This window comes from Triticum urartu, chromosome 7, assembly GCF_003073215.2.
Source record: "Triticum urartu cultivar G1812 chromosome 7, Tu2.1, whole genome shotgun sequence".
In the NCBI taxonomy this organism is placed as follows: domain Eukaryota; kingdom Viridiplantae; phylum Streptophyta; class Magnoliopsida; order Poales; family Poaceae; genus Triticum; species Triticum urartu.
Genome location: NC_053028.1, coordinates 195,615,224 through 195,627,964, shown reverse-complemented (window position 1 = coordinate 195,627,964; position 12,741 = coordinate 195,615,224). Strand labels below are relative to the sequence as shown.

The following is a 12,741-nucleotide window of genomic DNA, read 5'->3' as shown; positions in this document are numbered from 1 at the left end:
TGGCAAGGGGAAAAGGAGCACACGCCGGTGCAGGTTACACATACTTAAACCCAATAAGAGCGAAACACATGGTGAACGCTGGCATGATGCACATGGCGGTAGGAACAGTGCTTGGTGGAGAAACACTCGTGGAGCATTAGGCGTTGTTTTTCATTGTGATTGGCCCACCACATTAGAAGAGAGTTAGAAAAGAGCGGCTCGTTTGCTTCTCATCTAAGGCCTCTTTTGGTTCATAGGATAAGATTATCATAGGAATAGGAATCTTATAGGAAATGAGATGACATGTATCTCAAATCCTATGAGTAGGAATAGGAAATAAGATGTCATTTGGTTGACACCAAAGGAATTTTTCCATTGAGTCTAGGCTCTTTTTTATTTTCCTATAAAATGTGGAGGATAGGAACCAATCCTATGTAGGAATAGGAATCCATTCCTATGAACCAAAGGGCTCTAAAGGAAAAAATCCTATAAGAATCCTATCCTCTAGAATTCCTATGAAATTCCTCTAAACCAAAGGAGGCCTAAACCTGTGCAAAATGTCGACCCGAGCCGGGTTTTAGGCTAGGCTTGAAAAATCCCAACCTCCGAGCCCGATCGAAAGCATGAATACTCTCTTTTCTCAAGCCCGAGCTCGGCCCAAAATCAAGCCAGGAGCAGGAAGCCCGAACCGAATGTTGAATTTCAATGTTTACACGTTTAAGCCCTACCTGAAGCCCAAAAGCCTGGTCCAAAATACTAGAGATAATAAGCCTGAGCCTAGCTCTAACTACACTGCAGGCTGCAAAACATTTTTTTTCAAATGCACGTTTTGAACATTTATTCGAATACGTGTTGCACATTTTTCAAATAGAAGTTCAGGTCTTTTTTGGTATACGATTTATTAAACTACACACATATTTTTCATTGTATAAACATTTCAAAAAATGTCATGAACATTTTTTTAAAACATGTGAACATTTTTTAGTGGTACAAGATATATATTTTCGAATTACGCAATTTATTTCTACATTGTATAAATATTTTACAAAAAAATAACAAATATTTATTTTGAAATGCAGGACAAACATGTTTTTCAGTACTATCAACATTTCCTAATAGTTGTGTGAACATTTTTTGAATGCAAAATAAACTTTAAAAAATACAATATTTTCCATTTTCTAGATTAATAAAAGTACTAAATGAAAAACGAATGGAATTAATGAACTAATGCTAATGGGTCGTCCCACTTCGCACGCTCCTAAGGCGAGCGGGGACGCTCGTTCTCGCACTAAGCAAGAGAAAGACTCGCCCAAGCCATTCTGCGCCATCAAGTCGCTCTTGAGTTGGCGAGAATGAGAAGAAATGTTTATATTCTTCCAAGCAAACCCGCACTATTTTATTGGAATTCGTGAATATTTTTGAAACTTGGGGTTCCATTTGGAGTTCCTCTAACTGTCCAAACTACCATTTGCTACCTAGCTAATAGGCTTTCTACAGCGTTACGCGTGCACATTTTCAAGCTTGAGAAGTTGATTTGTACTAGTGAACTGCAGCTATAGCAAATGGCTCTCCTCAACTTCTAAGCCTGCCTTTTTCTTATTCCCTACGTAAAGAAATATAAGAGTGTTTAGATCAAATCATTTTTTTGCGGGGAGTTAAGATCAAATCATTAAAGTAGTGATCTAAACGCTCTCATATTTCTTTGCAGAGTGAGTACGTATTAATTTGTACCACTCTTGGCTTTTCAAAAAACAAGTGGGTTTTAGACTTTATCATTTGCAACAACACGGTCAGAGCACCAACGGAATTGTCACGACACACGACTGATGATGGACCGCTGAAGATCAAGCAACCGATATGTTGGTTTCCTACATTGTACCGAACTGAATGTTTCCTTTCTGCAGATTCATGATAAATTTGTTAACATAATGTAATACTCTCAATTCCAATGCAGGTTCGCTATGAGTCTAACATGATGACTGAGTTCGCTACTAAAATTCAGGTTAACTGAATGTTTCTTGTCTGCAGATTCCTGACAAATTTGTTAAAAGTACTGTACTACTGTCAATTTCAATGCAAGTTCATTGTCACGCTGTGAGTCTGAGATGACGATCAAGGTCAGCCCATATGATCCATATAGCTCAAAATTGGCAGACAATACTAATACTGAACTCAACAGACATATATGATGGGAAAACACAACTGACAAAAATTTGGTAATAACATTCAGACTGACAGTTACATCCAGAGGGCAACTAATCATCGTGGTTTATCTGCACATTGTCGACCAAATCTCCTGTAATGTTTATACCCCTTGTTGGTTCACCTCCCATGTCATGCTTTACGACTGCCTCTTGGTCTTATTGACCAGTAATATATAGCGAATGCGTGCGAAGTACGAAAACACAGCCTCAATCATATACGTAGGTGGACTTGACTTGTTCGTTCCCCCAACCACTCCCACCAGACCCATATCATCGCATACTACTCTGCTCGTTCTTCTCCTTATTTCGCACGTGCAGTAGAATTTCATCTCCTCCGACTCCGATAAGTCGTACCGCGAGCTCTGCTCGCCGCCGGCCTTTACGGCCACCACCAGCGAGCAGCCAGGGGCATCTCCTCCGAGCACGCGTTTCAACTTTCAGAGGTTATTAACTCTCTCAGGAACTCTGCTTTGCTTTTCGTTGCCAACCCGAGCTTCAGTATGCTGTGAATTAGTAGGAACTCAACGTCTTCGATTGGGTAAACAGCTACAAAGTTGTACTAAAGTTGAGACAATTAATATGGATCGAAGGGAGCACGATATAGTATCTGTAGGCATGATTAGTTTTTTAACATCCTTAGTTTTCGTTTCAATTAACATGCTGTTACATATTATATTAGAAGTTCTTTTCCTTTCTACTATTATCTAGGCAAAAAAATCGAACCAACTTGGAAATCCTGATATACACTGCAGGAGCATAACCAGGAGCCAAGATAAACGGTTGAGATGGACAGGATATTGGTGAGTGCTTCCACAGGCGCGATGAACTCCGTCTTGGGTAAGCTGGCCAACCTCATGGGGGAGGAGTTCGCCAAGCTCAAAAACCTCCGGAAAGAGGTCAAGTTCGTCAGCGATGAACTTGCCAGCATGAAGGATGCACTTGAGGGGCTTTCTTATCTGGACGAGCTAGATCCACAAACCAAGAGATGGAGGGACATCGTCAGGGAGATGTCATACGACATCGAGGAAATCATTGATGACTTTATGCAAAACATTGGAGGCACCGATAAAAGTGATGGGTTTGTCAGCAGCACGATACGACGCCTCAAAACTTTGAGGTCTCGCCATCGGATTGCTCGACAAATCGAGGATGTAAAGAAACTTGTTCTCGAGACAAGTGCACGGCGTCAAAGGTATAAGATTGATACCTCCTCATCAAGCAATGTGGCCATTGACCCACGTGTTGCCTCGCTCTATGAAAACGCAGCTAACCTTGTTGGTGTTGAAGAGCCAACGAATGAGCTTATTAACTTGCTAAGAGACGGGGAGAAGAAGTTGAAAGTGGTATCTATTGTGGGATTTGGAGGTCTGGGCAAAACAACACTTGCTAGTGTGGTACATGGTAAGCTCAAGGGTGAAGTTAGCAGTTGTACTGCTTTTGTGCTCGTTTCTCAGAAGCCAGACATCCCAAAACTTCTCCGTGGTTTACTATCACAACTTGGGGTAGAGCCATCTATTCACGCATGCGAGTCACATCTTATCGACATGCTCAGGGAACATCTCAAAAATGAGAGGTGCATATTCTTACTTCATGTATTATTGTTTGTTCTTGTCTTTGTTTTTTCAAGATTTCTCAGATACACACATATATAGTATATTTTTAAGATTATTGTATGTTTTAAAGTCTTGGTAGAAAATCATTAGATGAGCATAACAAACATACAACAAGTTTAGTAGTTAATAGATGCATCTACTGATTCATTTAGTAAACTTATACGAGTAAACCGTATTAGTCTATTGCATGCTAATTTTATTACTGGTGACAATATTGGTCTTAAACAAAATGTGTTAATTTATTTCAGATCATATATTATGTTTTCTCCCATAATTTTAGTTTATTAACAATCACAAACAAATTAATGAGTCTTTTTTATTCAATCACAATTATGTTTGATTAAACAAAGTTCTGTTTTTTGGTTCGATGTCTTAATTACTTGACACTGTAAATTTCAGTTGGCTGACATAGTGATGAATGTTTGCAGGTACTTGATTATAATCGATGATATATGGGATGTATCAGCCTGGGATATTATCAAATGTGCTTTTCCAGAAAATTATCTTGGGAGCAGAGTAATAACTACTACTAGAATTCAGGTTGTGGCTAAGGCATGTTGTTTCCATGGTCATGATCACATTTTAGAAATGAAGCCCCTCAACGACAAAGACTCAAGAAGACTATTTTTTGGCAGGATATTTGGCTCCGAGGAAGCTTGCCCTCGCCATCTTAGAGATGTTTCAGTTCAAATTCTTAAAAAATGTGGTGGTTTGCCTCTTGCAATTGTTACTATATCCAGCATGCTAGCCAGTGAAGATTCCATCCAAAAAGAAAGGTGGGAACATGTAAGGAGTTGTTTAGGCTCATTAAAAAATCTCACGTTGGAAGGAGTTAGGCAAATCTTAAACCTTAGCTACAGAGATCTTCCCCTTCATCTTAAGACGTGCTTGCTGTATCTTGGTATGTATCCAGAGGACTACATAATATCAAGGTATGATCTAGAACGTCAATGGATGGCGGAAGGATTTGTCGGCAAAGATTATGGACAAGATTGTGTGAAGGTCGCAAGTAATTATTTCAATGAGCTTGTCAATAGGAGTCTTATTCAACCTGTAAAATTTGACGGCAGAGGATCAGTGACCAAATGCAAGATACATGATATGATGCTCGATCTTATCTTGCTCAAGTCCACAGAAGAGAATTTTTTCACTATAGTGGATGACCCACGAACCATTACAGGACTGGATTACAAGATCCGTCGGCTGTCTGTTCACTTAGATAGTCTCAGTAACAATCAAGCAATATTACCGAGGAACATTAGTATGTCACATGTCCGATCAGTTATGTTCTTTGGGAGCTCTGAGAGTACACCTGATCTAGTAGAGTTCAAGCTCCTCCGAGTTTTGTTCATTAACCTCCACCGTGCTACAGTTGATCTCAGTGGACTGTCTAAATTGTATCAGCTGAGGTATTTACGGATTAGTCGCTTTTGCTTGTACCAACTACCAACACAGATTAGAGCGCTACAACACTTGCAAACACTTGATATGGAAAGGTATTCCAATATTCCCTCAGATATTTTGTCGAAAAAAATTCCCTCAGATATAGTTCACCTACCATACTTGATGCATCTAAATGTTGGATCGGAGCTTTTTGATGGGATAGGCAAGATGAAGTCCCTACGACATCTATGTGCATTTGATTTGGCGGTGAACACCATGGACAATATCAAAAACATTGGTGAGCTCACCAATCTGAGATATCTATTTATCTCATGTGGCCCTCACCTGGACGATACGGAGAGACGGATGGATGTATTACGCTCTTCTCTGGGAAAACTTCGCAACCTTGAGGACCTGATTGTCAGTATGAGGGGCTGCATAGATGGCTTGATGCCATTGTCTCCTCCCCCAACTCCTTACCAACTTGAGAGATTCGTCATGTTCCGGAACTGCTGGTTTTCCAGGATCCCTAGCTGGATAGGGGAACTCCGTAACCTCGGTGAACTACGGTTGCAAGTTTGTGAGCTGCTAAATGATGGTGTTGGTATCCTTTCAGAGCTGCCTGTCCTCGTTCACCTTGATATGGATATCCGAAGAGCCGTAGATAAAATGATTGTCATATGTGCGGGGAGGGGAACATTCCCTGCTCTAAAGCGTTTGTCTCTCCAAATAAGCAGCATGACATACCTGGACTTCCAGGCTGGTGTAATGCCCAAACTCCAGAGACTCGAGGTAATGCATAATATGAATGGATCAGATCAGAATGGGGCTTCACCAGCCGGCATCGAGCACTTGTTAGCGCTTGAAGAGTTATCTGCAGCAATCGGCTGTGAAGGTGCTACGGAACCCACGAAGAGAAGCACAGAGTCTGCCTTGAGGAGTGCTATCAACATGCATCCAAGCCATCCTCGTGTTACAATCAGATTCTTCCGTCGCAATTTGAAATTTTTTCCGGAGTAATTTCTCCTTTGGCTCAGCAGCAGCAACATCTCGTATGTACAAATCCGCACCTTCATTCTCCCCGTCTCAATCTCTCTCTCTCTCTCTCTCTCTCTCTCTCTCTCTCTCTCATTTTTTGTTTGTTTCATAGAAATTACCATGAAATGTACATCCACCTCACCAGTCACCATGGTATCATTATTGCTTTGCTAGCTATGATTTTCTTTTATTTTGGTATGGCAAGGTTTACGTAAGATATACTTAGCTAAAAATATGGCTAACAAGTAGAGATAGTTTGGAGGTAATCATGGTCACATGGAAGAGTGTGTTATCAATTTTGCAAAGAGATAGTGTTTAACATGATTTAATTTCTATTATATGTGAAATATGTTTGCTAATACGACATTTAGACTTTGTATGCTGTGTCTTATGTTCCTCTCTTCAATCTTCTGCTGGGGGTTTCTTTATTTTCTTGAGGAAACTGCCGTACTGCTAGATTAAATGGGCAATAAATTGTAGAAGATGGTTTTTCTGAACTCCTACAGCTGCCTGAGTTTTTACAAAATTACTGACCACTCGACTATATTGGTTTTCAGGAAAGGAGCGGATTTCAGTTTCTGTCACTTGGAACAACAGGCCAGGGTCACAACAACAAGGAAGATGTCTCTGCTGAAGATAAAGCTATTGGTTTTTGCTCGTGATACTATTTCATCTGTTGTTCCATTCAGTTGCTTGTAACAGGATTGTTGGAGGGCAGGAATTTGCCCTGATGTATCCCGTGCCTGAATTATTCATTTCAGTGACAGATGGTTGTTGTTCTGGTGTGCTGAATGACTGGTTCCTACTTTGTACTGTACTGAATAATTTGCCCTGATGCTCCTACTTTGATAAAAACTTGTTAAAATTTGTTATCCTCTGGATTTCAACACAAGTAGATGCGTTTGATATGATAACCGACTTGCAAGCTGCTTGTTTTACAAGACAACTAACTGAGTTCGCAGAATCGAACCGGGATATGAAACAAGGCTGGTTAAATTTACAGAGCAACAGGGAAACTAACAGAACCGCATCGCTTATAATGAATTACCACTTGTTGGATCACCTCCCATGTCATGCTTCACGACGGCCTCTTGGTCTTGGTTTTAGTGCATCCTCTCAACCGCATGTTCTGGCACAAGTTTCAGGGCTTATTCTGAGCCCCTCCAAGCTTCTAAAACTCCTCAAATTCAGCTTCCAAACGCAGCTTCTAACTCCAAGTGGCGATTTCAGCAACGTTCGGCACCGAAGTAGCTTCTCCCAGCTTGGCAGCCCAGCTGGGGAGGCTGCTAGCCGGCTGGGCGCTAGTATGGACCGGCTGGAAGCAGCTAGCCCAGTTCGTCCTAGGGTTTATGGCGTCGGAGAGAGGGCTCAGAGGTTGAGGCGGGATACGTCGAGGTGAGCATCGGCCGGCGGCGGGGTGGAGCTGGCCGTCGGGGTGACGCCCTGGACATGAACCGGAGGGGATGGCCCTAGAAGTGCCGGATCTCGCGGTGGAGGAGAGCGCCGGCCGGTGGTGGGGGCGGCGTGAGGGTTCGGCCGAGGAAGTGTATCCCGTGCACCCACACTTGCTACCGGTGCACCGGATGCTATAGAATATTTTGAAAAATCTAAAAAAAATTCTAACACGTTAACACAACATCAATGTATGATTTTATAAAATTTCATATACAAATTTGAAATATTTTCTGAGATACAAAAATGACAAATTTGATATCAGTGTGACAATGGGTCAAATCTAAAGTCCAAGTTATATTGTGTACTACTATTCAGTGTTGAATTTGTCATTTTTGTTTTTCAAGTTATGTTTCAAATTTTGACTTGAAATTTTGTGACAACCTACATTAATGTTATGTGAGTGTGCTAAAAAAAATCAGAATTTTTTGAACGTTTTAAAAGCATAATATAAGTTCGGTGCACCAGTAGCACCACAAGCTCCGGTGCACCAGATATTTCCCCCTCCTGCTGATGCGGTGGCATTCTTCTGTAAAACTAGTAATGGGAGAGGTAGATTTGTTCGGGCGTGGCCTCCTCCTGCTGAACCGTTCTCTTTCACGATGACATTCTTCTGTAAAACTAGTAATGCCCATGTGTTGCAACATATGCAAAGTAGAATAATACATATTCATAAATTTGAAAGAAAACAGTCTAGTTTTGATATACATATATACTAAAAATATCTTATGTTTCACTTAAAATATATTCTTTGGCCTGTTTTGATGAGGTAAGGGAGGAATGTGGTTGGTTTCAAAATACTAAGTGCCTGTTCGGCAACCAACTGGCTCCAAAAAATATGAGAATCTGCAGAGCGGGTGTTTCCCTACTCCTTTATTTTCAACTAAGGCTATGTCCGCTCCGGGAGTGGAGTCAGGGCGTGGAGAGACTCCGAACAGTCCCTAAGTGTTTTTTTTTTATAAATTGGAGCACAGAAGTGGGATATTGTTGCAACAAGGTCACAACTTACATCATAGTCAATAGATGCAGATCTAATAATTAGAAATGACGTATGACAGACACACCATTATCATCAACTGAGTCTTTTATAGGAGTAGAGATATGGGCAACTCCTCATTCTCATTTTTCTGGAGCTGAGCCTTTGCGTTTTTAAGCCCCGGTTGGCCCTACCAATCCGTTGGCACACCATCCGGCCGCCCTTAGCTCGCCTGTGAATTGGCCAAAAATTTAACTGCGGCAGCTTTATCTTTTTCATAGATAGTGTGAGTTCGAGCTACTGTAGTCTCCCCCATTGACCTTTGTTTAGATAGAATCCTCAATGAGTGGAAATGACTACCAGCCTTGCTCTACAGTACTATACCATACAGAGCCGCGCCCTTGTGATATAATAAGAAGAAAAGGGTCAGATGCTTCGCGAACCACTGGTACATTTCGTTGCACTTAAATCACCCTCGTTAAGAGGCGCACTCCGATACCATTGATGTCCAATAGCTCACATGCAACATCGGCATGCCAAATAGTTGGCCATCAACTAAATAGGTGCCCAACAGTCAACGCCAATATTCTGATTAGGCGTCTCCAGGCTTCAACCCAAACAGCCCCTTACATTGGAGGTTGGATAAACTTCTCAATTGCTCCGCATTTTTACACTGGAGGTCGGCTGAGCTACTCGAATTTAGCTTCTCGGAGCTCAGACGAGGATTTTGTAGAGCTAGAAGCTAGAGAGGTTCAGTCTATTACTTCTTCATCATGTCGCTCAAACTGGAATTCAACTCCTGAAGTGAACTTAAATCGGTGATCTGATTTTATTAAAGTCAGTTTTTGTTTTTTCTGTTTGGGTTTTCAGTTTTTTTGTTTTCGTTTTTCCTTTCTCTTCCGTTTTTCCTTTTTTCTTCTCTTAGCTCTTTTTTTCCATTTTGTTATTTTTTTCAAAAACTTTTTTAATACATGTTGTAAACTTTTTTATACACACGCATAACATTTACTTGATACACATTCAATATTTTCCAAATAAACGATCAACATTTTTTCAAATGCCCTCGTGAATTTTTTTCAAATGCATGTTTGAAACATTTTATTTTAATAACTACTACACATTTTCAAATGTACGTCGAACATTTTTTAAATGGATGAAACATTTTTTAAAACAACAAAAACATTTTTTATACTGTATAAACATTTTTCTAAATGTCACATATATTTTTTGAAACACATCAACATTTATATAAAATATCACGAACAGTTTTTTAATGGTATTGAACATTTTTAAAATGAATAAATGTTTTTTAAAATGTCATGAACATTTTGTGAATATTACAAAAAAATATTAAACCACACAACATATTTCTAAAATTGGATAAACCTTTTTTAATGGAGTTCTCTAGATTATGTGAACATTTGTCTTGTATTGTATTAACATTTAAAAAATGTTAAGAACATATTGTTGAAATGCTTGAACATTTCTTTAAAATGTCACGTACATTTTGAATGGCATGAAACATTTTTTTGAATCATATGAACTTTTTATTACAATGTATAATTGTTTTCTAAAATTGGCACAGTTTTTTGTAAACCCATGAACAATTTTGAAATGTCAACAACATTTTCTGAAATGTTATGGACATTTCTTATAAATTGCACGAACATTGTTTCACTGCATGATTTTTTCCAATGTATGATGAACATTGAAAAAAAATAAGAAAAATGTATTCCAATTTCCGAAATATAAATAAAAGTAACAAAAAAGATGATCAATAAGGCCAACAACATGTAGATGGCGGTATTGTGAAGCTTAACTGCTACTCAAACAATCAGAAAGAAAACTTACCAAACGATTAATGGGCTAGGCCACCAAGGGGCACTTGTAGGCAAGCACGCACTCTACCTCGCCGAAAGCCAGAGATAAAGACCCCTATATGCCGCTTGGTGTGGCAGCTAGTCGCTCCTTGTGCCCCAACTAGGTTGACCCATTAGCACCACAGTGCAAAGAACTGGAGGAATAGGTACTTCGGCAATGGGACGAATTACTGCAACAAACCATATGTCGTGAACCGACAAACATGTTTGATAATCTGAACATTTTCTGAAAACCGAGATTGTTTTTTTAGAACTTGCAAACAATTTTGAAATTTTTTAGATTTTGAAAAAAAATCAATTTTTGAATTTCCCAACATTTTTTGCAAATTGCGAACAAAATTTCAATTAGAACATTTTAGAAAAACTGGGAATAATTTTTAAACCTTTTGAACATTGTTCGAAAGTTGTGAACATTTTTGGAATATCCTATTTTGAAGAACATGAATAATTTTCGAAAATATGAGCAACTTTTTATAATATATTCTACATTTTCGATTTTTTTTGAATTTTTGAAAAAGAACAAGAAACAGTAAAACATTTTTTTTTGAGAAACAGTGAAGAAAGATGAAAAAACAATGAAAAAAATTGAAAAATGAAAACATGTTCAAGAACCTTATAGAAGGTGAACAAAACCGACAAGAACTCAGGCTGGAACCTTCCAGGACATTCTTAAAGAACAAAAGAACCAACCGATCTCCAAAGCATTAAATCGGCCACCCCAAAGCAATCACCAGTGTGCTCATTTGTGTGAAGTGGCAACAACTTGTCACAGTAAGCGCGGAATAACTAGTTAAGGGGTACCCTTTACAAAGGTCACACCCACTTCCTCTGATGCTGACAGGTGGTGCACTGCTTGTGCAACACTTGTCACAATCCATTTATTTGTAGATTATTTTTTAAAAAGTTTTATCTCTTCAATCGTGCATCCAAAACACGAATTATTTTTACTATTGCATTTCTTGCATCGAGATATTCGAAACCAGATCTCATGTTAATAAATTTAGACAGACTTTCTTAAAAAACAAAAAAAATGAAATTGAAAGCCCCCCAAAAATAAACAAATGAAAACTAAAATAAATTAAAAACTGGAAGCACAGTTGTGCTTTGAATTTTTAGGGAAGCACAATTATGGCTCACATGGAAACACAATTGTGTTTTTCACTTTTAGGAGGAAGTAAAACCATGCTTCACTCGAAACACAACCGTGCTTCACTTTTCGAGAAAGCACAACTGTTGTTGGGGGTTGGGTGCGACATATGCCAATGGATGACTTATCATGGTGGGGACGAGTAGAACGTCACCGGTGCCTGGAAACGGGATGAGGCGTAGACACGAACGCCGGCGTACTTTACCCAGGTTCGGGGCTCTCCTAGGAGATAACACCCCTAGTCCTGCTCTGTGGGGCTTCCGCATGATCACTAAGGCAAAGTGAATACAAGGGCGCTCCTCGAGCTGTATGCTGAAGGTAGGAGAAGGCAGGGTCAGCTCTTTCCCCCCTCTGTGATCTGGTCTAGTTCTAATGGATCAGAACCCTTTGCATAGGTGCCTTGGGGGGTTTATATAGGCCTACCCTCCCAGTGTTACAGTGGTAAACTGTCTGGGCGCAGGGCCCAGCCGTCGGTCTCTTCGCCTGCCGGCCCCTTTGCCGACTGCTGGGGCCCGCCGATTGGTGGGCCCCACCGACTGGTCTGGTACGAAGCCGACAGGCCGTACCCGCCGCTTGCGGGTCTTGCCGGCTGCTGATTACTGTAGCCGTGCCTCTAATGACGCATGCTTGGTTATGGGGTCGTGGCTACAGCCCCGCCGTCTGGCGGGTGATCACTGTAGCCACTCCCTGTCTCGTCTGGTTAATGGCGTGGGGAACCCGTGGGAGGGGCAGGCCGACTCCCGGGGGCCGGCTTCCTACGGGTCTGACTGGTGGCGCCCTTGCCGTCTTCCGGACTCTCGCTGACTGGTAGGGCCCATCATCCGTGGACCGTACTGTCAGGCCATCATGGACACAGGACTCCGCCCACTGTTGCTGATGTCAGGGATGGCATGGCAACAGTGCCGTGCCAGACGGAGATCTCCGTTGGTATAGCGCACTGTGGCCTAGGCATCTCCTGGAAAAGGGGAGGGAGTGGGCTTTACTGTTGCCACTCCCTGTCCCATCCCCCCTGATGAGGGCATGGCCTTTGTTGGTGCCGTGGGCCGACTCCCCGCGGCCGGCTTCTCCG

At 41.0% G+C, this 12,741-nt stretch overlaps 1 protein-coding gene across 4 annotated transcripts; it reads left to right on the top strand.

Moving 5' to 3' along the window:
• The first annotated feature begins 2,417 nt into the window (after positions 1 to 2,417).
• Positions 2,418 to 7,089, top strand: LOC125524982 (disease resistance protein RGA5-like). 4 transcript variants are annotated; one of them, XM_048690009.1, is made up of 4 exons: positions 2,418 to 2,626; positions 2,936 to 3,756; positions 4,225 to 6,231; positions 6,775 to 7,089. In XM_048690009.1, the coding sequence occupies exons 2-3, from the start codon at positions 2,969 to 2,971 to the stop codon at positions 6,197 to 6,199; spliced, it is 2,763 nt and encodes a 920-aa protein (XP_048545966.1). In that variant the 5' UTR covers positions 2,418 to 2,626; positions 2,936 to 2,968; the 3' UTR covers positions 6,200 to 6,231; positions 6,775 to 7,089. The 4 variants fall into 4 exon arrangements, with proteins under 4 accessions (XP_048545966.1, XP_048545967.1, XP_048545968.1 ...); XM_048690010.1 differs by lacking the exon at positions 6,775 to 7,089 and having other exon boundaries at positions 4,225 to 5,292; positions 5,403 to 5,570; XM_048690011.1 differs by lacking the exon at positions 6,775 to 7,089 and having other exon boundaries at positions 4,225 to 4,336; positions 4,432 to 4,615.
• Positions 7,090 to 12,741: the final 5,652 nt, after the last annotated feature.